This window comes from Sander lucioperca, chromosome 12, assembly GCF_008315115.2.
Source record: "Sander lucioperca isolate FBNREF2018 chromosome 12, SLUC_FBN_1.2, whole genome shotgun sequence".
NCBI classification, from domain to species: domain Eukaryota; kingdom Metazoa; phylum Chordata; class Actinopteri; order Perciformes; family Percidae; genus Sander; species Sander lucioperca.
Genome location: NC_050184.1, coordinates 5,653,570 through 5,677,870, shown reverse-complemented (window position 1 = coordinate 5,677,870; position 24,301 = coordinate 5,653,570). Strand labels below are relative to the sequence as shown.

General features: G+C 40.1%; 3 protein-coding genes across 6 annotated transcripts; 1 reads left to right on the top strand and 2 right to left on the bottom strand.

Annotated features, from left to right (window-relative positions):
* The first annotated feature begins 343 nt into the window (after positions 1–343).
* Positions 344–7,661, top strand: amigo1 (adhesion molecule with Ig-like domain 1). Of its 2 annotated transcripts, XM_031286607.2 has the most exons (3): positions 344–959; positions 1,208–1,301; positions 1,915–7,661. In XM_031286607.2, the coding sequence occupies exon 3, from the start codon at positions 2,018–2,020 to the stop codon at positions 3,554–3,556; it is 1,539 nt and encodes a 512-aa protein (XP_031142467.1). In that variant the 5' UTR covers positions 344–959; positions 1,208–1,301; positions 1,915–2,017; the 3' UTR covers positions 3,557–7,661. The 2 variants fall into 2 exon arrangements, with proteins under 2 accessions (XP_031142467.1, XP_031142466.1); XM_031286606.2 differs by lacking the exon at positions 1,208–1,301 and having other exon boundaries at positions 347–959.
* A 2,658-nt stretch (positions 7,662–10,319) lies between these two features.
* Positions 10,320–16,394, bottom strand: atxn7l2b (ataxin 7-like 2b). Of its 2 annotated transcripts, none has more exons than XM_031286880.2 (11): positions 16,214–16,394; positions 15,471–15,545; positions 15,065–15,374; positions 14,025–14,266; positions 13,645–13,727; positions 13,239–13,432; positions 12,575–12,752; positions 12,209–12,330; positions 11,209–11,859; positions 10,962–11,009; positions 10,320–10,850 (listed from the first exon to the last, which is right to left on the bottom strand). In XM_031286880.2, the coding sequence occupies exons 1-10, from the start codon at positions 16,308–16,310 to the stop codon at positions 11,003–11,005; spliced, it is 1,959 nt and encodes a 652-aa protein (XP_031142740.1). In that variant the 5' UTR covers positions 16,311–16,394; the 3' UTR covers positions 10,320–10,850; positions 10,962–11,002. The 2 variants fall into 2 exon arrangements, with proteins under 2 accessions (XP_031142740.1, XP_031142739.1); XM_031286879.2 differs by having other exon boundaries at positions 12,575–12,755; positions 16,214–16,393.
* A 990-nt stretch (positions 16,395–17,384) lies between these two features.
* Positions 17,385–22,857, bottom strand: sypl2b (synaptophysin-like 2b). 2 transcript variants are annotated; one of them, XM_036008200.1, is made up of 7 exons: positions 22,595–22,857; positions 22,362–22,439; positions 20,115–20,233; positions 19,795–19,999; positions 19,100–19,291; positions 18,864–19,011; positions 17,385–18,587 (listed from the first exon to the last, which is right to left on the bottom strand). In XM_036008200.1, exons 1-6 carry the CDS (start codon positions 22,610–22,612, stop codon positions 18,889–18,891), a joined length of 735 nt encoding a protein of 244 aa, XP_035864093.1. In that variant the 5' UTR covers positions 22,613–22,857; the 3' UTR covers positions 17,385–18,587; positions 18,864–18,888. The 2 variants fall into 2 exon arrangements, with proteins under 2 accessions (XP_035864093.1, XP_035864092.1); XM_036008199.1 differs by having other exon boundaries at positions 17,385–19,011.
* Between the last annotated feature and the right edge of the window lie 1,444 nt (positions 22,858–24,301).

Sequence of the window (24,301 nt, the reverse complement as noted above, 5' to 3'; positions counted from 1 at the left end):
CTTTTGCTTAGCATTGGGACTGCAATGTGTTGTCTTTATATCAGACCAAAAGGAGAAGGTTAGCAGGGCATGACAATAAGGGGAAAGGTCAAAGGTTCACCAAAAAGATTGTGTTGATGTTTTTTTTTCCTGGGAGTATAACCATGAAAAGCACAGCAGAATTGCTGTCATTCTTGACCATTGTTATCAATCAATGACCTCTGCTCCTTGTTGATCATAGTAGACTAAAATGGATGGTGATGTTGTAAAACTACCATACAGATGACCTGTTATCCTACATACGGCCATTAGAATGGACATTGGATAACATTTTCATGGCCGGTTAGACTTTTCCATTTCAGCTCTTGGTGGGTTTTCAGCAGTGCGTCTCCTCAGCGCATCTTGCGGCCACTTTCGGTAAGCAGCGCCTTCTGGGTTTGAGCGCATTTACCTCTGCCGAAAACACGTCAACCACTGCAGCAGCAGCAGCACTGCACGGAGACAGCAGCAGGCCTACGAGGAGCCACAGGGAAGCTTGTCAGCTACAGACTTGCTCATTCTTAATTATCTCCATGGCTGCTGATGAGACCCGACAGGAGCCGGACCTGCTCGAAATGCGCCAATTATCTGCAAAGGACGGATGTGCGTTCGTGTGTGTACAGAGCAATATGTCCAGTTGAAAGCAAAGGCAGCTGATTAATACGGAGTCGCTTAACTGTGATTGTCAGTAGTTAAAATAAAAGGACGTGCGTTGTCTGCTCTTTACGTAACCTTTTCTGCGTAATTTTGCACCGGGTATGCCGCGTGGACCAAGATTATTTTGGCGAGGATATCTGTAGTGCTCTCCCCTCCTCCCTGCATCCGTTGTTGTCCTCAGCAGCAGACACTCATTCAGACGGGGACTATTTGTCTGGAGCAACATTATAAACAGACGAGGAGCTGTTTTAATGAAATCCAACATCGCTGTATCCAGGTCGAAGGTAGGTGTCTCTCTCGGTTTCCCTTTCTCCATCTCTCGGCTCACGTTTCCATGTTGTGCTCGTTTGTTTTCGAGCAGAATGGTGCAATGCAACGTTTGCACAGCTCTTCCACAAATGGATAAGGACATTTCAGAATATGACATAACGTAAATAGTTGCATAATTTCCCATTTTTATGTATTTTATTCATTTGTTTCTTCTTTATGTTTTAGACTACACCTGTTTTTTTCTTTTTCTTCTGTGTCTCAGAGAGATAAGGAGAGCGAGGGAGAGAGAGAGGGAAATGGGAAAAGGAAGAAAATCAATGCATTTCTTCCAGGACTGTGAACGCACATGGGTTAGTGTGAGTACCGGGTGTGTGCGTGTGTATTTGTTTTGAGGGAAGACGCGCATTGTGCAACGCAGCAGGGGGAAGTTTGTACCGTAGCCTCTATGCGCGAGGAGGCTAGAGACAGTGGCTATACTTGCATGTCCGCATGCGCTCAGAGGTGGGAAGTAACTAACACATTTACTCAACTAGGCCTACTGTACAGTATGCACAATACATATACTTTACTTATTTTTTTCCCTTTTGGCTGTATTGGCATTTCAGAGGGAGATATTGCAGTCAGCCCATGCTGTGCATTCATTCGAGTCGGCTGCACGCTCCTTTATTTGCATATTAAGCTTTTACATGCAAAACAATGAATACGCTCATAAGATATGATGGATTTCTAGAGTTTTAACACCCAACACCTATTCTCATTGAATACAATTACCTTTAATATGCTACTTTAATAAATAACAGCTGTTTGTTACTTTTTGTTTAGACCATGCAGGTATATTTCGAACAATGATACCTATAGATGAAAAATACGCATTTATATTTGTCTCAAGGGATTATAATTGAGAATTACAGTATGTACATCTGTCTAATAATAATATCTGTTTATCGCCTTTGTTTCTGCTTTTTGTAGCCTTCAATCAGCAATGCCTTGGAATCCTCCAGCTGCTCTTCCATGCTGTTTTCTGAGAATGGGATCGTAGTAAACCTCTCTGGGATTTAGATCAACTGCTAGCATGTTGCATTCTTCCACCACAACAGGTGACAGCCTGTTGGAAACATTACCTCATTGGAGTAAGCGTCCGAAATGGGTCCTTTCCCTCACCCTCTGCATGGCTCTTCTCTGGCTTCCAGGGGCAGCAGCATCCACCTTAAACTGCCATAAGACATGCATCTGCGCCTCAAACATAGTGAGCTGCTCCAAGATGAATCTGACCACCATCCCATCAGGTCTACCGCTCTACACTGCTGTGCTGGATCTCAGCTACAATGAGATAGTGCGGCTGCGATCTGAATGGACCCCAGTCAAGCTCCTGAAGCTCCATAACCTCCTCCTCAGCCATAATGGTCTCCAATTCCTGTCTTCAGAGGCGTTCCTATATGTGAAGCACCTGCGCTACTTAGACCTGTCCTCCAACAACTTGCGACTGCTGGACGAGTTCATCTTTGAGCCCTTGGTCAACTTGGAGGTCCTCTTGCTGTACAATAACCACATTTCCCAGATTGACCGTTCAGCCTTTATCGGCATGATCAACCTTCAGAAGCTCTACCTTAGCCAGAACCAAATCTCCCGTTTCCCATTGGAGCTGGTCAAGGAAAAGTCCCGTCTGGAGAAGCTTAGTCTCCTGGATGTGTCCTCCAACAAGATCAAGATATTACCCATCCATGAGCTCCAGGTGCTGCCTGCATGGATTAAAAATGGCCTCTACTTCCACAATAACCCTCTGCTGTGTCACTGTGATCTCTACACTCTCCTCGCCCATTGGTACATTCGAAAGCTCAACTCCGCTGTGGACTTCAAAGGCGACTACACGTGTATTCTGCCTGGCCCACAAAAAACCCAAGTAGGTGTTTTTGATCTCAGCGTTGACCATATGAACTGCAGCACATTCAAGGAGGCAGATGAAGAGGCTTTTCTGGAGCAGAGGCTGATCCTTAGCTGTGACACCAAACACAGGAACATGTTAAAGACCTGGATGATGCCTGGGAATGTGGTGGTGACACCTGGAAGCAACCAGACAGCCAAAGTCTTGCCAGATGGGAGTTTGCAGATTAGTTCGATCAGAAATGATGACTCCGGAACCTACACTTGCTTTGCAACGAGCGAGGGCTTCAATGAAACGATCTATGTGGTGCTGAAGGTTCACAACTTCACCATGAATGGGGGCGGAGAGACCCTAAACACAGCATACACCACCTTGGTGGGCTGTCTGGCCAGTGTGGTGCTGGTGCTCATGTATCTTTACCTGACACCATGTCGCTGCTTCTGCTGCCCCAATAAAGGTAAGGCTCGGGGTGAGGACAGCATCCATTCGTCCATGCTCAGCGTGACACCGACCCACGATGACCCAGCGCTCAAGGCCGAGCTGAACAGGCACGTGGCGTTTATAGACTCCAAGGAATTGCAGGGCCAGAACGGCAAGCTGAACCCCAATGGGGATGAGGATGATGATGATCTGGATGCAGAGGCTGGTTCTCTTATGAAGGGAAAGAGAAAGAAGTCAGTAGCAGAGTCCATCAGCTCCGTCTTTTCAGACACTCCCATGGTGGTCTGAGATGAGACCGCAAAGAGGATGGATGCCACACGACAGGATGTAAATGGTACGTGAGCCATTGTTATAGTTAATGCAAACTGTGATTGTGACCTTTTGGGAGGAAACAGAGGAGGGATGTTCATCTGTAGTTGCTGGCAAGTGGAAATAACGATCTCAAAGAGAGTACAAAAACAAACTGTCTTGTTGCCGAGAAGGACAATAAGCAGGACTTTTCCAGCATTTTAATCTGTAGCACTTAATATTCATACTGTGAAGGAACGGCAGTGTACATGAACAGTGGAAACTACTCAAAGTCTTATGAGAGCAAAACGTAGATGATATATTGTTGATATCAGCACTCAGGATGTGATCCATTAAACTGCTAAAGTGTGGGGAAATAGCATATGATACAATGCACAGGTTTAAATTAGATTTGACTCATAAGTATATTTATTACAAGGACTAGAATAGATTGCATCTTACCTACAACATTAGAGCATAAATACATTTACCCATCCTCTATCAACACAGGGACAGAGACGGCCGCCATCACAAGGCTATGAATTCATCTGTTGTTAACCTTGGGACACTATAGAGAAACAGCATGCCATAAACCCACATTATACGAGGCTGATCTGTACTGATCTTTTAAGTGGGATAAAAAAAATGTGTATTCATCAGACGTTTAGTCATTGAGAAAGCAGTAGCACAAACATTATATTAAGAGGCCATCGCAGGTCATTTCCATCCTACTTCATGGCTGATACTTAGTTACACTCATATAGGTCATCAGACCAATCTCTTTTTGTATTCAGAGTCATATGTGTAGCGATACAGGAGAAAGCTATAGGGATCAATGTACAAAGAGGTATGGTATATAAAATAGTTAACAAGCTCGAGGCAGAACATTGCTTATATATGAATTGTATATCAAAATAGTTGCCTCTTAGTTCTTGCACAGTATGACCCAAAAGAAGGCTTACACAATTAAAAACATGTAACTCCTCCAGCAGATACACATTAGATGCAGGGAAGTATTTTGTCTTGACTGGTTATCAACATATTGTCTCAATTTTGTATAGACAGATACCATCGTCCTTACAAGGACTAATAGACTGAGGTACTGCAGAGTTTGACTCATCCTATTGGCAAAGTTAGGATAGTTAGCATTTGTTTCTCTCAGTCACACTAGCAGGAAGTTAAATACCAAGCTAAAAGCTGCCAGCTCAAGTTTGTTTCTTTTTCTTTCCTGTATGTAAATTGGGCACCTTACACAAAATCCCGAAATATTTTAATGTGCATTGCTCAAATAAAACATAAACCTTGGTGTATTCATATGTCATAAATTATGTCGTAGATTTAAGTATATGATTTTTGCATTTTGCTCAGATAGACAATAATTTAACAAGTGTCGCACTGGTTTGCCCTGTGGTAGTAAAAGCTGTACATTGTATTAGCAGGTAAACATTAGTGTGCCACCTAATATAACCTACAGGGTTCTTCCAAACGACTATGAGTAATGCTGATGAGGCTGCACATTATTTGACAGTAGAGAGCTGGTTTTATAGTTTGTAGCTACTGACAGGAAACCTAATGTAACACATTGTGATATTCTGAAGATGCAATTATATTATGGATTACAATTACAATTTAATCTATTGTGAATTTCCCGTGCAAGACACCTCAGATGCTGTGCATATTTCATTAACAAGGTTTAAAACAGACATTAACAAGAAAGAGTGATTTCATTAAACTGTGCAGTGTTTGTGTCATAATGTAAAAAGGCTAGCCCTGCGTAAATGCTAATTGCATCTTTTGATGGGATGCAGCTTCCCTCTGTTCTCCATGTCTTTGTCTCTCTGAGCAGAAGGGGATAGGTGTGTTATCACGAGTCACAGCAACACAAAGCCATTCTCTTTGGCTCCCTGTACAATGACAGCCTCAATTCAGCCCAGATGTATTTGCTTTACCTCTGTCATTACGAGGCTGCCCTGACTTAAAAGCAATCATTCAACCAAGCAATGAATAAGTAGTCTCTAATTTGTTTATGAGTGTATGCATATTTAACGCCTGGAGCTTTCATTGAACATTTGCTCTCCCACCATGATTGGAAAATATAATATAAGAAGAATAAGAATTATTTTTCAAATTTATTGCTGAATGCTTTTTAGTTTTCCACTTCAACACCACAGTACATATTAGAACAGATAGGTATGTAGAATCACATACATCTTACAATTAAATATCAGTATAGCTCTCAAATGTGAAGATATATACATTTCTAAACGCAATAGGTTTCTACGCAAAATTTATGTTATATTCACAGTGTTATATACGCAGTGTGCAACGCAACATATTCTGTGTGTGGGTGAAAAAGGAAGTCACACTTATCAGAGAGGTGCTGTGTGAATCATTCCACTCTCTCACGCATAGGAATACCAGGTGGAAAAATAGCAAAAACACCACAAGACGCATTCAAATAAAGCCACATTTAGCACTACTGCTGACTGGCTGCAATCGGCGAAGAATCTATCCCATTTTTAGGGATGCAGCCCCTAAATGTTGCCCTTGAGAATTGAAATATACTGTACGTGCTGTTCCCTGCTTTCTCATCATGGGATCAGTCTAATACCTCTCAGATTTCAAGCCCTGGCCACTCAAGGCAGCATGAGAAGCTACGAAATGCCACATCACAGAATCTGGCTAAAAACTAAAATCATACACATATATTACGGCTGTTTTATAGCACACATTGAACTGCCAAACTATCAAGGAATAGCATGTGTTTGCCCCCCATTACCCCAGTGTAAATCAAGATAAATCTGCCGTGGTCTTCTCCTCTAAGTTTTCTCTCAAAAAACTGTACACGTTGCAGTTCTGTACAGAGAAAAACTAAGTGCACTGCGAAGGTCCTAACATAGAGAAGATTGGCTTTGTTCTCTCCAAAGCAAATCTGCCTTCCTATATATATCTATATATACAGTATATGCATATGTATTAAGACTCACTTTTCTGTGTTCAGTATTGATAAATTGTGTACTGCTATGTTCTACCAGTGTACTAACTGTATTCTTGTATAATCTGATGTTGTTGATCATTTTGCATTTTGTCTGCCACTGTGCTACTGTTAGTTGTTTCAACATTCAAGTCTTGACCATAAATGTTTATTTTTTAAGCGGGGTGGGGTTTAGTTTTTTTATTGACATATGATGTATTTTACACTTGACTCTGCTGAACAACATGGTTAAACACAAAATATATATTGAGCATGTATGAAAAACTGCACAGGAGGAGTGCCAGTTTTGAAATATTTGATACATCCTAATGGGCAGTAAGTATGTAGCCACCAGTTATTTTCAGTCAGTGTCATAAAGCCACAAGGAATTCAACAAGAAAGCACAGTGCTTAATCAGATTGGTGGCTATTTCAGGTGATGTATGGAGTCAAAGGTGAGTTCTCAAATGGATAACATTACAACAATTAAAGCAAGAACTTTTCTGTCTACAAGAAATGTCGAAGAATATTTTATAAAAGCCAGGAATGTAGGGAAATTAAGAGATCCACACCAATGAATTCCTGATACACAATGGGGTTTTGAATGGATTTGAAGTCAGAGGGTAAATAAATCTCAGGACTATGTCAGTTTTAATGTAATACGATACACAAATGTTTTGACATTTGCAGCATCAATAAGACTTTGGTTTGAGATCTGTGCAGTTCACAGGCCAGTTGCCATTTGCATGAATTGTACATTAACTGTTATCTTAATGATCAGTTCTCACAGATTCAGGAAGGGAGTGTTCTCTGCCTGAAATACACCCATCTACGTTCATCTATGTAGTGGAAATTACGGAAACATCCCTGAGGTGGTCAGGCTAAAAGCTTGCTGCTTTAACAGTGTCCACAGAACAATAATGGAGATTTTAACAGCATTAAAAGCACTGAGTTCATTGACCACGGCTTCATAGATGAGCTGGTTGGTCACTGCCATAAAATCAGAAAGGTCTTGCAGCTAGAGTGGAATGGCTTTGCATGGTTCGCTTAAGAGCTTCTCTGACTGCAGGTTAGTAGGCATTAAAGATAAAGAATTGCTGATCATTTGACTTAATAAAAAGATGAACATTTACAAGTTGTGAGGACTCCATTCTTATTGTTGTCTCTTACTATTTCCAGAAAGCACCTGTGACATGATCCTGTTTTCATTTGCTTCTAAATCTTTGTGGCTAATATCTCATGGAGTATTTTAAGGACAAAGCAGTGACATTGTGTCAACATTTCTATGACTAATGTTTAGAGCTACATACACAATAAACATAGTTACGATTTGGGGATACTTTAGATATAACGCCATGTATTTCCTTGATTAGTAACTGACTACATTTTAGCTACATTTCATCAAAGAGCTGTACGGCAAGTCCGATCTGCACAGATCACGTGCCACGTATAAACTACCTGCGAGTTATAACTGTTTATCATGCACAGATTTAAGCTTTTTATTACCTTCACACGACAACAATATTTACAATCTGTGCTTATATAACTTGGTGGAAAAGCTATTCATCATGCTGCTTTTTCTGAGTACATTGATGGCATACCACCATCTAGTGGTAAAGTTAGGTAGTGACCTACTGTATGTAAACACTGACATTTACTGGCCACATCTAAACTATTGCTAATCAATAGAGTTGACAACTTTAAACAGATTATTTTGCCTGTTTTATACAAGTGTACAAATAGTAGAAAATTCGGTAATGTTTTTCAAATTGTCCATATTAAACTACTTTTGATGTATGAATCTAAACTACAAACCTAAGCATAACACATATTTTTATTTTATAAATTTATTTATAAAAATAATAATAATAAAAATAAAAATTTTTGAATAACTGAAATACATACAAATACATGTATGGATGACAGGTGCAACACAACTTTGCACTATAAAAGTGAAAAAATGCACACTGTATCACTGATACACACATAATTAAAAATGAGGTACATCGTACCACATTGTATCACAAATGCACCTAATTCCGGGGTCTTCCGATTGGATCATTTACCCCCCCTCTTTATACGTATATATAATATACAGTTGTGTTATATAAAATAATATTAGTCCAACATCACTAACCTCATAAATCAAATTTTTTTTGGTAGAAGTGATATTTCTACATGACATAATTTACTAGTAAGTGTTGTAGAGTCATAGAAAACCAACAGACCCAACAGTCATGACATGCATGCTGCTCATTCTGTGTAATTGAATCTGTAATTGAAAGGGGCACGTTCAAAATAATAGCAGTGCTGTGTTCAATTAGTGAGGTGATTGATTCTGTGAAGAAACAGGTGTCAATTATGGCCCATATTTAAGGAAGGAAGGAAGCAAATGTTGTGCATGCTGGTTATAGTGCATTTCACACTGAAAATTATAGTCTGCTCAGCCAAAATGATTTAAAATGCCTTGAAATGGCATCCAAAGCCTGATTAAAGTTACCTGTGAGTACTATTACGATCAGAATAAGGCTATGGGAAGCAAAGCTATCAGCTAGAAGCCCCCGCAAAGTCCCATTGCTGAAAAAAAGACATGTACTGAATAGGTTGAAATTTGCCAAAGGACACATTGACTGGCCAAAGGAGAAATGAGGCAACATTCTGTGGACTGATGAGAGCAAAATTGTTCTTTTCGGGTCTAGGGGGCGCAGACAGTTTGTCCAACGACCCCCATGCACTGAATTCAAGCCACAGTACACTGTGAAGACAGTTAAGCATGGTGGTGCAAAAATCATGTTATGGGGATGTTTCTCATACTGTGGTGTTGGGCCTATTTATCGCATACCAGGGATCATGGATCAGTTTCAATACATCAAAATACTTGAAGAGGTCATGTTGCCTTATGCTGAAGAGGAAATGCCTTTGAAATGGGTCTTTCAACAAGACAATGACCCAAAACACACCAGTAAACGAGCAAAGTCTTGGTTCCAGATGAACAAGACTGATGTTATGGAGTGGCCAGCCCAATCCCCAGACCTCAATCCCATAGAAAACTTGTGGGGTGACATCAAAAATGCTGTTTTTGAGGCAAAACCCAGTAATGCAGAGGAATTGTGGAATGTAGTTCAATCGTCCTGGGCTGAATACCTGTTTACAGGTGCCAGAAGTTGGTCGACTCCATGCAACACAGATGTGAAGCAGTTCTCAGAAATAATAAAATAAACTAAATATTAGTGCAGTGATTCAAAGTAAAGCAAACCCTTGAGATATTTTTCAGTTTATACAGTACATGTTTGAGTTTGTAAAGAAAAATGCAAATACTGCTATTTTTTTGAACAGCCTAATATTCCTTTTTCTTCACTTTCTGTGAAGGTATAACACAAACTTGATCAATTTTGGTCATGTTTTGATTTGGAATTGAATGTGCAGTGTTCCCAATGCATTGATATTATGGAATTAAAAGCTATTCTAAGGATTTTGAGCATTATTCACTTTTTTTTAAACACACTGCTATTATTCTGAACACAACTGTATATGCGTGGGACTGTTGTAATGCTTGCATACACACTGAAACGTATTATTTAATTTTTATAAGAATTTTAAGCTTTATCGTGTCTACCTGGTTTAATGGGGACAAAACAATGCTTTCTGCTCAACTACTCAACTAATTTTCCAAAATACCGGATAGCACCAGTGTTAGAAGCAGCAATCGGGACAATAACAAAAACTTTCAAATGCATCGGCCAATTTTCATAGTTTGAGTAATTAATGTGTAAACTAAACTCACCAAAAAAAGGATTCAAGAATTTTTTATTGTTTTTTTATGGAATTACTTTTCACTTTAGCAGCATGATGAGTAGATTTTTTACATTCTTACACAGCTAACAAACTGAGACATTTAGTCACTTAGAAAAATAGACATTTTGCAAAAATACACACAGACGATAACATGCAGACAAATAATATAATATAATCTTTCCTGATGTCTGTGCATAAAAATGTGAAGACATAAACCAGCGCGCGCACACACACACACACACACACACACACACACACACACACACACACGTTCTGATTAGAGGGAGTGGTTCAATAATGCGCCAACCTCCGCCAGCAGCCAAAGAGTTAAACTGCCGAGCCTGTTGTTGAACGCACCATCCAACCGGGCTGTGTCGCTAAGGGAAGATAGGCTACTTGTGAAAAAAGCAACAGATACCCAGCTGGAAAACAACCCCACATCTGGCATGCGAGCTGAGCAGGGAGAACTGGAGGAATATCTCAACGCGTGATTAAATGCGTGACTGGATCATTGTCAGGCTTCCTCCTTATGTGGAGAAGAAAGAAGAGAAAAGTTGTCAGGAATAGTTGTGCATTTTGGCGTTGCATTATTTGGATAACATTTGTCAAAAAAGGGGGGTGAGGAGTGACACATTACTTGCTAAGTGGTTCCAGGTGGTCTTTTTAAGGCTGTCCTCTTTATTGGCTGTGAAGATAAGAGGTAAACAACAACTGTCACCTACTAATGCATTCAATGTTGTTAAAACATACAATCCAGTTCAGATCAAGAACATGTTCAGTGCCTTTCATGTCATTTTCGGCTTAAAGGGATTGATCCACATCATCAAAACATTGATGGTATGCAACCTACAGTATTACATGTCATTGCTAACTAGTCTACTCACTCTTCAGGAGTCTGATCTTTTCTCCAAGCCCAAAGCACGGGCGTCCCCGAGCGTTGACACTTGGGGGTTCTGGATAGTGAGGAGCCTAGGGGCGGTGACTCATTGCTGCCTTTGCGCTTTTGGGCAAGACCCTTGTGTTCGTAGCCTACCACCTTCTGCTGAATGCCTGGGGGCCTCCCTCTGCTGCGGGGGGGGCGGTGGAGAGGAGGACATGGCTTTTTGCCGTATGAGCAGGTACCATTTACTGGTCCTTGAGAGGAGGGGACGTGTGGCTGGCCCTTCTCATTGAGGGGAGGATCCCTGATATATTTGGAGGATTTGTCCTCACTGCTGTGTGACAGCTTGGCAGCTTTCTGTGCTGCGCTTGCATCTTGCATAAGCTCCTCCTCCCTCAGTCGAGCCTTGCTGGCTTGCCCAACAGCGTTGCGCCGTCGGCCAGGCCCAAGTCTCGCAGATGTAATGGAAGAAGGCAGTTTGTTACTGTGAGAGTTGTGCTGACCGGTTTTGGTTTCCAGTTGTCCCAGTGAGGTAGACTCAAGGCTGAGGGAGTCAGTGGAGTTGGAGGGTCTGGCCCCAGTCCTGACCGGTGATCCTACAGTTGGAGGTGTTACATGACGTGACCTGAGACCTGATGATACTTGCGGCATTTTCCTGTAAGTAAAAGAAGAAGAAAAAAGCTGATTAGGATTCCTGTTTTTTATGTAAATGAAAAGAAAGCAGAACATCCAAGATATTTTCACTTACCCTGAACCCGGTTCTGTTGGATCAACTGCAGCATAATGTCGTTATGAAACAGATTATCCAAAGGCTGACCCCTCTCAATCATCACTTATGACCCACTAGAAGTGGCAGTGTCTGTATTGCAAAGACTCTGCCCTCTGCCTGTATTTTCCCTTTTTTTATTATATTGCTGTGTGCGGATGTTTATGGGCGTCAGCCGGAGCCTTTGAAACCTGCTCAAATAAAAGATATTTCTATAGTTTACAGTAGTAATACTCACTTCCACAAGTGTGTGCTGACATGGTGCTCCAGCATGGCACTGAGGGCAAACCGCAGGTGTTGTAAACGGCGATCGAAGGTGAAGATGCTGCAGCCCAATGTGCGGCATCCAAAAGTGCATAGCTACAGAACAGAAACAGTTTTATAAATACAGACGCACTAATGTGTCCTATTAAGAGGTGTAAACAGCGAGTTTAAAAATAATTCATAGTCAAATCCACTGAGCCCCACCTGTTGTTTTTTATTTTCATTGAGAAAAGAAAACTTAATTAGCCCAGTGCTTTTCTCCAAATCCATACATCATGACGACTTAAAATTACATTTCTTCCACTTAAACAATCACATACAAAACTACTCCTGCACTCACCCTGAGTGGTTTAGGGTGCCATGGTGTGGCAGGCAGGTCTGTGGCTTCCTCCTGCTCATAGTCTTCACTCTCCTCACCTGACAGCAGACTCGGGTTGAAGGGATATTGAGGCTGTGCCTGCACTTCTACAGTGCTGTCACCTTCCTCCTCTGGAACACTTTCTGATGGTTCCCCAGACCTGCTTAGAAGGCAATAGAATACAAAGAGAAGCACATTAACATCAAAATGGTACCATCTCCAACATTACCATTCAGAACATGTATTTTTCAAACTGATCGATGTTTTGTCTGATCAACACAATAATTGTTTATTTTCTATGCTGGTCATGTTTGCCACTTTCACCTATTGTGTCAACTCATGATGCATAATAAAAACAGGTGTATGTAGAGATTGGTAGCAATGCTCACAGGTTAGATGTTAGTACCAGACGGACATTTGAAGATCTGCTGTTCTACAACATGCCATTACTTTGCATCACTACACGACACAGTAAGTATGTAATTATGTTGTTTAGCTTTCATGTCATTGTGCCCTTGTTTATCTCAACCCACGATTTAGAGAATTACAACTTCATCTCTGGCAACAATTTGTAATGATTACTCAAGAGGTATTTTGGTGAATCAAATTAACTTTTTTAATATGAAAAACAAATCATATTTCATACCTGAGAATGTGACAGTTTTTACTGCTCTGAGTTATTTTTTCTTTAAAGGCTTCCAGGTGTTGCTCTTTGTCTTTTGATTTGACAAGAAGCTGCTCTATATCTCGACCTGCGGAGGTTGTTTTCTGCTCCTCTGCCAACTGATCAAAGGTCTTAGTCCTTCCCGATGCTTTCTGCTGCTGGTGGATGGAATCAGTCTGTGTAGAGAGAACAGCACAGGAGAGAAAAAAGAGGCATTGCATCCCATCCCAAACAAATGATAATTACATAAAATAATCTTCTACGTTTTTGTATCGAGTAACAAATGCAACCTCTACGACAAAAGACACATATCTATGTTAATAATGAACAACAATAAAGATACTGGTAACAATATTGGACAAAAGGCCATGAGGCACTGAGAGTTTACATTGCATATACGCTCCTGGCTGCACAACTTCTTTCCCTCTGGATCCAGAACTCTGCACTGTTTGTTCAGGTCACATTCTTTCTCTATAGGAAAGTAAACAAACACAGTAGTCAGTGAGCATCAGCAGGACACGTACAGTCAACATGATCCATGCTGGTGGAGAGATTACAGACCACAATATGGTCATTTTTCCAAAACAAAATAATAGGCAACTATTATGCATACAATCTAATTATACTATAATGTAAAAAAAAAACTGCTGCATACAACATACCATACCCCGGCTAATACACTTAAAGTTGAATAGTCATTGACCGTTAAGAGACATGCTAGAAAAGCAGCAGGGGAAGAAACAACAGATGTACAAACAGAAGACTTACTATTGCTGTTTTTGTAAACTCGGCTGTAGGTTCTCGTTCCCCGCAGAGGACTTTGAGACTCACTGGACTGCCCAGCTGTGGGCTTCTGCACTGAGGGTCTCTCTGACGGTGAAGTGGAGGAGGAAGAGTGGCCAGGGGGCAGGGGTCCTGAGTGCCATGGAGGGACCCTGGGGCGAGGCGTGGAGGAGGAGTGGTGTGGGAAGGGAGCATTCTCCTGAGGGACCTTCTCCACTGAAGGAAAACTGCAGATGTAGTTAGAGAAGTAAACTTCAAAATTAAGAGATTTATGCACCCTGACTGTTTGCTGTCCTGGCTCCAAATAGTGAAATGAGCTCCCTATTGACATCAGGATGGTTGAAAGCCTATGCATCGGATAAACATTAAAAAAAAAAAAAAAAAAAAAAAAAAATATATATATATATATATATATATATATATATATATATATATATATATATATATATATATATATATGTCTTGAAGCTGCACTTTCATATGGCTGATGTAGTTTTGCTTATTTAAAGCTAATGTACTTGCACTTGCTACTTGTTGTCTGGAGTTTGCACCTTCAGGGTTGAAAGCACTTAATTGGAAGTCGCTTTGGATAAAAGCGTCAGCTAAATGACATGTAATGTAATGTAATGCATGTCAGGCTTGACATTTAGATACAATAGGTGACCAAATTCAGGTTCATCCAAGTTCCAAGTGACATAAAAAGTTTCTAACTGGGATCATATTGCAAAGCATTTTGTATGTTAGACGTAATATTTTGTGTACATGGATTCTTTGATGCTCTGCCAGCTGGGTCAGTGACATATTGAAGTTGTAAATAAATAAATAGAGTTACTGCATTCAATGTTAACTCTAAACCCACATATGTCTTCTCACAGCTTTAGTTAGACTAAAAAAGCAACAATAAAGAAAATAAAATAAAAAAAAGGATGCAAACTTGGCCGCAATCCCTAAAATAAAAAATTCTCCTAAATCAGAATAATACACTTTTCCTGCATTGCTATGAACTAAACAATCTTCAACAGTACCTCACTGCCTCCTTCTGGGCCTTGCTAGGCCTGTGCTGGTGTACCAAGGATGCTGCTGAGGCGCTGGCTTCATGACGTCTGCCATCTTTCTGCCTCTCTCTAGAGGAGGAATGATTTGAAGGAGGGCGAGCAGGGCAAGGTCTCTGCTGTGGAGCCAAAGTAGAAGACTGTCCACACATCTTAGTGAGAGGACCATGCCGCCTCTCACAGTGTTTCTCAAAGGCTTGAGGCTTCACCACCTGGCCACAGTGGCTGCACACCACCAGATAGATCTCATCGTGTGCTGGGCATTTGCCAAATGTGTGCATATCTGTGGAGGAGAAAACAAAATGGAGTAATCGTGAAATACACGAACCTGAGGTGATGCTGATAACCCAACATACACTAATTGGTTTTCATGAGTCACCTTCTTTCCTGAGGGTCATGGTCTCAGAGCGGTTGCTCCCATACTTGCTGCTGCTGTCTTCAATATTAGAACCAGCTACACGAAAGGCAAAAAGAAGTCAGCATGACATACTGGGATGGGACATTCCTGGAGCATCTTACAAGAAGCAAGTTTAATGATATCTAGCTTTGCTGAGTAAAACCCGCAACAGGTCGTTTAAATCAGTCCGTGTCCCAGATTTGAGGGCGTTTCAAAGGATTTTACTCAAATTAAAAAATTATCCAGATACAATTCGCTTCTTGAAACCTCTCCTAATATACACTCACTGCCAGCAACTCCCTTGTTATGTGGTCCACTTGCATCTGTTAACTAGTACATTTTGCTGTTAGCAAACTGGACAAATCCTACTTAAGTAACATTAACGTTAGAGTTGTTGTTGTTGTTAACGTTAGGTGTGACCGTAGCTGCTAACGGTGCATTTACCTGTCCACAGGTAAGAAGTCCGCGTTGTATTTACTAGCTAATGCTTTATTACTACATTACAAAATACCAAAGAAACAATTATTTAATTAGTTTGTTTGTTGTTGCCACTTGCCAGTTAACATTCCTAGCAAACTCACCCTGCACTAGGACCCAGCGGGTCTTTTGTTTGGGTCGCCCTTTATGCCGCTCTATGTGTATGTAACGTTAACAACAAATAAATCACAGGACATGGGCACCGTGACATGATGAAGAACAAGTCCGGGGCAGGGAGAGCAACTCACCGTCAGATGGTAAAATATTCACCCTATTTACCCAACTACTCCAATTTAATCCGACAAAATCGTCGAGATTAGGATTTCGCCGATCCAAAGCGGCCATTGCTGCTCTTGCGCGTTGACTAGGTGATCCGTCAGTTCACGCGCATCACATCCGCGTCACGAAGCTCGCGGCCGCGAAAGTGTGTGGTCGTTGTGTACAAATAAAGGACACATTTATAAATATCTATTCCCTTGGTCGTTACATTAACAGCGAAGGTCCCCCGCAAATGTAGCTAGAATAATATCTAATAAACTCAAAGTTTTAAAACTAGCAGAAAAAAATCTAGACACTATAATATAATATACTATAATAGTGTGAGATACGTCAGTGGCCATTCATTGATGTTACATCTTTCTTTGTTCATGCAGCAGATAGAAATTAAACTATTTCCCTTGTTGGATTTGTAGGGTATATATGCATCACAACAACCACTAAAGACATTTCTGATTATAAAATGTAATGTAATGTGGATAGAGATTGTACACACAATCAGAAATAGGGCTATAACACAAAGGGCACTAACACGAATACCTGCTTGCTGCTATTTTCTCAGTTGAAAAGCATTATGGATTTATTATTTTAGATATAATTTGAGGGCTGCAATTAATGATTGTTTTTCATATATTTTTTCCCTGATTAATCGATTAGTCTATTAAATGTTGAAATATAAGCGCGCAATTTCACAAAGCTTGAGGTGATGCTGTGAAATTGCTAATTTCATCTGTTAAACCTTGACGCCTATTAGCAGTAATGGATCAGGCACTGATGCTTTCACATCTGATAACTTGACTGGGGAGGGTCAGGAGGTTCATTTGAAGGGTTGTGTGTGTAAATGTTTTTGGTGTCAGCTGATGATGATGTCTGATGAGTGTCAAGCTGTATCACATGATACCTGGCCTTCCTTGCTAAAAGCCTCAACAGCACAAAATAACAAAACCTAGTTCAACTCTTCAAAGCATGAAAACCACAAAATGTGGCGTGACTGATCACAGTCCACTTTGTGAATGTTATGCTCAGTGCATTAGAGGCGTTAGATCTTATTCACCTGTCTGATAAAAACATGATGTACAGTGTGTGTGTGTGTGTTTCCACCAGTGAAACAATCAGGCCTAAAATCAGACACATAACAACAAGTCCACTTCTTCCTTTTAATGATGCACAGCATTTCATGTCCATGCAGTATCTTCCTGGACTGTAACAGAAACTGCAGTTTCATCTATGTGACACTTTCATCAACAAAGTGGTGGATCAAACTAGAAACTTTGAATCAAGCAAGGCTATATCAAAATAGGGAATCATTATGATGGCAGTAATAGAGAAAAACAGCTTGTCTTATAACAAAGTGGAGGTAGAAGCCAGGCAAAAACAAGAAAAACAGTTAATTAGTAACGGGTTAACGAGATCAATCAATTATTACTAACCACTAGCTAAGGCTATACAATTTATGGTACATCGTCTTTGAAATACTGTAGGACCTTTGTTTTGTTTTTAGAAATGTAAACATAAACATCCAGGGGAAAGATCCCAAATTCTCCCTAATAAGTGTAATAGTCTATTTGCACTTGAGAAAGAATATTCACGTGGCGGCTATTTACACCTGGCCCCTTCACCCCCTGCCTCCTAGTAGTATAAAGAGCAAAAGTTGTGAAAAAGAAGCATAACTGACTTATTTTCGTAATTTGGTTTAGGCAACAAAACTAATTGGTTAGGTTTAGACAACAAAACTGGGTGCAATTAGCATTGTTGGTTACTGACACCTGGGTGCAAATAGCATCTGCCTAGTTTTAAATTTAAAATCCATAAAGAGCGAACATGCTCTGAATGAATATATCCACTACATTCAACATAATATTCAGCTGTTAGGCTAAACTAGCTACTGAATTTAGCCTTCCACAGTGAGATAAGACACAACGTTACACAAAAAAGATGCAATAAAATTGCTTTCACCCATTATAAATAATCTCATAATGGCAACTGGATTAATTTTCCAATTAACTACTATTTAACATGAATTCATCATAACTACATGTTGTACGTGATGCCTACTATATGTTTTAGGATTAGACTGACATTTTAGTTTGTTTAGACTTGTCAATAATAAATGCACTTCAAATATTTAATAATTTATTAGCTATACTGTATTTTGTACACTCAACAGCCCTGAGTTTTTTTTTTTTTTAAGAAAATGCTGATGGCAGAAATGATTCATGGTACAGAAATACTGTTGGCAGTTAAGAGGTTGACAAAGTGATGATTCATTCGGATTTATCGCCAACAAGGCTGCAGAGTCCACATCTGCAGTACCACTTGAGATAAGGGACACTTTGTTTTGGATACCTGGGTAAAAATATGTTAAAAAAAAAAGAAAGCAAAAAGCAAACTGAGCATCTATGAGAATAATATTTTTGACTGCTACAATTTCCTGTAATGATGTGACTATGAACATCTCAAGTTTAAGTTCCTTTCCTGAATGTATTTGAGATAATACAGCCCTAAATGTAAAATTAGTAATTAGCAAAAAAAGGAACAGTAAGTTTTGGAAATGTATACCTTCTAATCTACTTTATTTTTTCCTAACAATTAGTACCAAATTGACTCATTCAATAACACTACATTTTGAAATGTGGAAGCTGGTGAGTTACGATGGCCCGACTCCCCCCTCCACATCTGCAGGCGGGTTGGCTGATTTGTGGAAAGGGGTTTCCTTGTAAATGAACCAGCAGTTGCCGCCCCACAGGATGAGGTTAAGAAAACCAAAAATCTGCCAAAGAATAAGACATAAGTCAAATATCCCAGGCCGTTGTTATGTTTAAGCACGTCTGAAAAATACTAATTTGCGTACAACTTACCACAGAGGCATTTAGTCGGCCCATGTGAGGCACAGCACCTGAGGTGCACTTGTTGCTGGCATCCTTGCAAACCTCAGATAAAGCTACAAGTGTTGAAGGTTTGGTGGCCCACTTCACATCAGACAAGCCTTTAGCCCAAGCAGAGGATGATGCCAACCACATGAAGGTCAAGGCAGCAGTCACCAACAGGTCCTTAGAGATAAAATAACCAGTTTAAAACCATTAAACCGACCACAGTGATTATTATTCAAGCAGCATTCTTGGACGGACACTACCTAGTGCAGTATGTTCCTTAGTTGCTTGGGAACCACACCCTTCCCTCTTTTTCATTTACACAACTCTGTTAAATGCACTTTCTCTGACCCCCAGTTGTATTCCAGGATGAACTGGACTTATTAAAAATCCAGTGGCTGACGCCAGATGCAAAATCTTACACACAAAGCAATATAAATTCAAATATTGCCTGCACAGATAAAACTACATTCATCCATTCAGATCAGCGGTAGCTCTACTGACACAACAGCTCAAAGAAAACATGCAACACTTTCCTGCTTCAAATACAAGCTCTTTTAAGTCCACACCATGTAATTTCATCTCACTCCATTTCTGAGCTATTTGTAGATGGAGAGGACCTGGCTAAGCACAAGCATTTCAACAAAATAACTGCAAAATATGGAGAATCCAGACAAACATACCACGGTGGGGCCACGACTAGTTTCTCTATACAAGTGCTGGTAGCCCAAGTACAGGACGAGTGTGGCAGTGGTGTAGAGAAAGGCCAACACGCCAATGCAGACGAAAAACTGTGCCGAGGATGTGTGGTCTCCAGTCAGGTAGTACTCAGTGGTAGTGGTTTGATTGATTTTGCAGTCAGGAACATTATAGGGATGCTGCATCAACCTGTGTAAACACATATGCATTGTTAATTATGACAACACATAATTTGAACACACACACACACACACACACACACACACACACACACACACACACACACACACACACACACACACACCTGAATGGGTAGTTAAAGGCTGCCTTTATTTCTTGACTGAGACTCCCATGGCACTGCACATTGATGCTGGTTGTGCCGCTGTAACCTCCAGTCGTAGCAAAGGCAAATATGGAGAACACCTGATACCACAGACACAAAATAAGAGGAGACACGTTGGCATACCAGTGCTGATTAAACTGTCACACACACTTTTGACAGGAAATCGTCTATATTACCGGCTGCCATAACTGCTGAGTTGGCAGCGAACCATATCCCTAACTTTAAAAGCAGTAACGTTAGCTAAGACTAATATACTGAGACGTTTTATCTGAAAGGGGAAGCACATATAACCATAACGGTATACGTGCAGTTTAGTGTCACAAATCCCCCCTTAATGTCTATACGTACAGTTTAGTGTCACAAATTCCCCATACAATGTCCTTAATTAATTATGAACCTACTAAACCATCTGTGCTACCCTAACCCTACCCCTAACCTTAACCCAGGGCCGGCGATTGCTATAGGCGAACTAGGTGATTTCCTAGGGCGTCAAATGTGTTGGGGGTGCTGTGTCGCACTTAGGTCTACTTCTCATTAATAATAGAATTAGAATGACAAGCGAAATAAAACATGTTTATTAAACATGATCATCCTAGGGCGCCCCGTCAGCCACACGTTTACTTGTCAACCTGATTATTAGATTGAATTGATGATTATTGTCGATCATTTCCTAATTGGGGGAAAACTTCAAACTAATGAAACTAATGATTTAGTTTGAAGTTCCCGTGACGTGACGTTTCCAGTCTATGGGTCAGACTCAAACACACGGAGCTCTGAAGCAGACCTGTGCATCGCTTAGTGTCCACTCTCACTGTAAAAATAGAGACGAGCAGCAGCACAGACCACGGAGCTGCTGCAGCGCACCTTCCATGGTCTGTGCAGCTTCAGGTTTTATAATGGATAAATGCTGTGGGCATGCTGCGGCAGATATGTCCCTTTTGTGCTCCGTGTATTTCTGCAGTAGTTTCGGTTTTCCACCTCCAATGCATAGACAGTATATAATATAGAGCTGCGTACAGCCACTTCCTCTAAACTTTGTGTCATTCAGAGACAGACCAGTGTCTCAAACGGGGCTCTGTGTATGTCAGGAGGTCTGAGATCTACGGTATCAGCAGAGCAATCACATAATGCGCAGCAGGCTATGGTGCAGGTAGATTATTTTCTGAAATATTGTGACTTTATTCTTGTAATAGCCTATTATCACTTTATTTTTCTCAAAATATCAGGACTCCTCCAAATCTCAGAGAGCACAGATGAGATATATTTTGAATGTGCACAAAGTTTTGAACATGAGCAGAAATCTTGCTCAAACACATCTGAAATATTACAGTCCAGGGGTTTATTAATTCATTAAAATGAATGATGAATAACTGTCATATGCACATTTAAGGAGGTTCCCCAACAAAAGATGCAAAAGAGGGAAGAGTAAATTATGCCTTGGCTACATGTGTGGTGACTCAGATATAATTAGAAAAGTCGATCTACAGGAGAATAAATAGATAAAGCAATACAGAATGCCTCAGAGCCTTACTGCTAAATATTCCATTATGTTTTTATATTTGGATTGTAATCTATGTTTCCCTTTACATAAAGATATTTCCAGCATAAATTGATTCAGAAAAAAAGGTAGAAATAGGTGCATATAAATTCACCTGAATGCAGGAAATTAAGTGTTTAATGCTCAAAATGTTCAGGGGGTTGACCCCCAGACCCCCCCATCATAAGTCACCATGCACACACATCTGGAAACAAAACACTGGCCTTTGGGTTGCCAGACCAGTTATGATTAGACCAAATGTTGGTGCCATCTAACTTACATGCAAGCTAGAAACTAAAATGAACATACATTGCTACTCTATCGCTGACACAGCACTGTGGAGATCTGGCAATGCGAGACAGGGGGGTCGCGCTATTGACGCTAACACACATTAGCTATTAGTTTGTGCCACATAGCTTGTAGCTAGTTTATAGCTAGACATTTTGATGATCTAACGAGTCGCCCCTGAACTAACGTTAGCTACATACCATATTTGAAACGGTGTTACAGCTCAAAGAATGATCTGTCATAGCTTTACCAGGCGTGCAGTGGGTCACAAGATAAACAACAAAATCAATTTGTAAGGTATTTTTGCTACCAGTAATCGACAGCTCATGTATAAAATACCCCGCCATATGCCATATGGTAAAAAAGATTTGGAAAAAACGTACCCATTCTAGCAAACGGATGAAAGCCAACGGTTCTTTCAGAGGTCCCAAGTTAAGAGTGAATCCCGAAGACAGCACTTTCTGATGAGAAATAAACATACAATGTGAAAAAGACGCTGTAATATCGCAGAAGTCGCACACGAGTAGGCGTGTTTGCCCAAAAAACAAAAAAAGTACATATACTTTATTTTTTTATATACGCTATTAACCGTTTTTCACGCTTCCTCCGCTGTTACCTGGGCGACGGATTCCATCGTGTGTTTGGAGATAAAAAACCGTTAGTATCGATGTCTCCTTTCTGGATCTTCAGCAAATCTCTAGCTCTCTTGAGGATCTTGTCAAACTTTTCTCCAACTTCAGCGAATCATAGTGGACAACACGTGATCACTGACGTTCAGGGAAGGCGTCGATGGTCGACACTACAGTCTATGGGTCGACAGGGGCGCTGCTGGGACAAATGTGTCACAATGTGGTTATGATTTCAGTATGTTTGAGTCTGTGTATAAGTGTAGCCAGAGTGATAGAGAAAGACATACTATCTCTATGGCTCTGAGTGTAGCTAGTTAGATAATAGGCTACGGCTACTGTTTGTTTGGTTGTGTGTATGTAATATGTGTAGCTATGTATGTAGCCTATACAGATATATGCTTGGATAGCTGTTTATTTGCACATTTCTGCTGTGTTTTTTTCCCCCAGTCTGAACTGCTTTTGTATCAAATGGTGATTATACAAATACATCTGAATTTGAATCACATGTAATAATTTGAATTAAAGAAGAAGTGATAGGCCTACAATGTAAACCCAAGTAAAAGTTCTACAATCACCTTTGACCAAAGAACAGATGGATATTAAATCTTTTATTGGCCAAGTAGCCTATGTGTTACACATACAAGGAATTTGACTCCAGTTTTATGTTGTGCTCATTGTACATACACAGAAATAACATAGTCTATAAACAAGGATAACAGCTGGGCAATGTAAACATAAACATTTGACTATGTACAGATATAAATAAAGAGTATCTATATAGCCTATAAACCTCAACACAATGACATTTTTAGACAGTAAAACAATAGTGCAATGGTGCAGAGTTCAAAGGGTGCTGGAATGAATACAATTAAAAAAAAACAAAATATATATATATATATATATATATATAATTTATTTTTATATATATAAATAAATAAATAGTTATATTACATGTTTAATTATATGTATGAAAAGTAAAAGTTCTCACTATGCGAATGACCCCTGTCAGAAATTAATGGATACATTAATGAATGAATAAATAAATACTATATCATTGCATTATTATCAGTAGTGGTATGTAACTAAGTGCTACTTTTACTCAAGTATCTGAATACTTCTTCCCCCTCTGATTATTATAACTAATGTATTACTATGCAAGCAGCATTTAATGTTTAATCAAAGTGGGACTAATTTAACACTATACAGTACTTACCTCATATTATATAGTTTAGGGATTGAAGACTTCCTTGTGACTGATACTATACAAGGTAAAATATCAACTAAATAGGTTGTGTGCATTATTCTCTAATCCTGTCACACTGTCTTGTAGACGGGACCTTAGTTATTTTAGTTCATAGTGTGTTCACATGTTCATAATTGAGTTTTGCTCAATCAAATTACCATAAACTGACACAAAGCAGACCTGGGGCCACTTCATACAAGCCCAGGAGTACTGGTTGGTTTCTCTGGTTTGTGTTTTTGGGTGTGCAATTAAACCATATGTTGTCTTCTGTGTGAACTGTACCTATTTGGAACTTGGAGGCGACAAGGTACTTAGGCCTACACAATGCACAAAGGACCGGAAATATGAGTAGGGGCTCTATCAGGGCTCAACGACAATCTTTAATCCTGAAGCCCCTTAACAGGTTAATCGGCCATGGTACTGCTCATATATTTGTTCAAGACATGATGAT

Excerpts from the sequence above, each read along its gene's own strand:
- amigo1 (XM_031286607.2), top strand. The coding sequence starts at position 2,018 with ATGTTGCATTCTTCCACCACAACAGGTGACAGCCTGTTGGAAACATTA.
- atxn7l2b (XM_031286879.2), bottom strand. The coding sequence starts at position 16,310 with ATGGCCGCTTTGGATCGGCGAAATCCTAATCTCGACGATTTTGTCGGA. Across the intron at positions 15,546-16,213 it reads GAATATTTTACCATCTGACG|CTGGTTCTAATATTGAAGAC; the intron begins GTGAGTTGCTCT and ends CCTTTCGTGTAG. Across the intron at positions 13,433-13,644 it reads GCCAGGAGCGTATATGCAAT|ACTGATTCCATCCACCAGCA; the intron begins GTAAACTCTCAG and ends CTCTCTACACAG.
- sypl2b (XM_036008199.1), bottom strand. Across the intron at positions 20,234-22,361 it reads TCATCCGTTTGCTAGAATGG|GTGTTCTCCATATTTGCCTT; the intron begins GTACGTTTTTTC and ends CTGTGGTATCAG. Across the intron at positions 19,292-19,794 it reads CTAGTCGTGGCCCCACCGTG|GACCTGTTGGTGACTGCTGC; the intron begins GTATGTTTGTCT and ends TTTATCTCTAAG.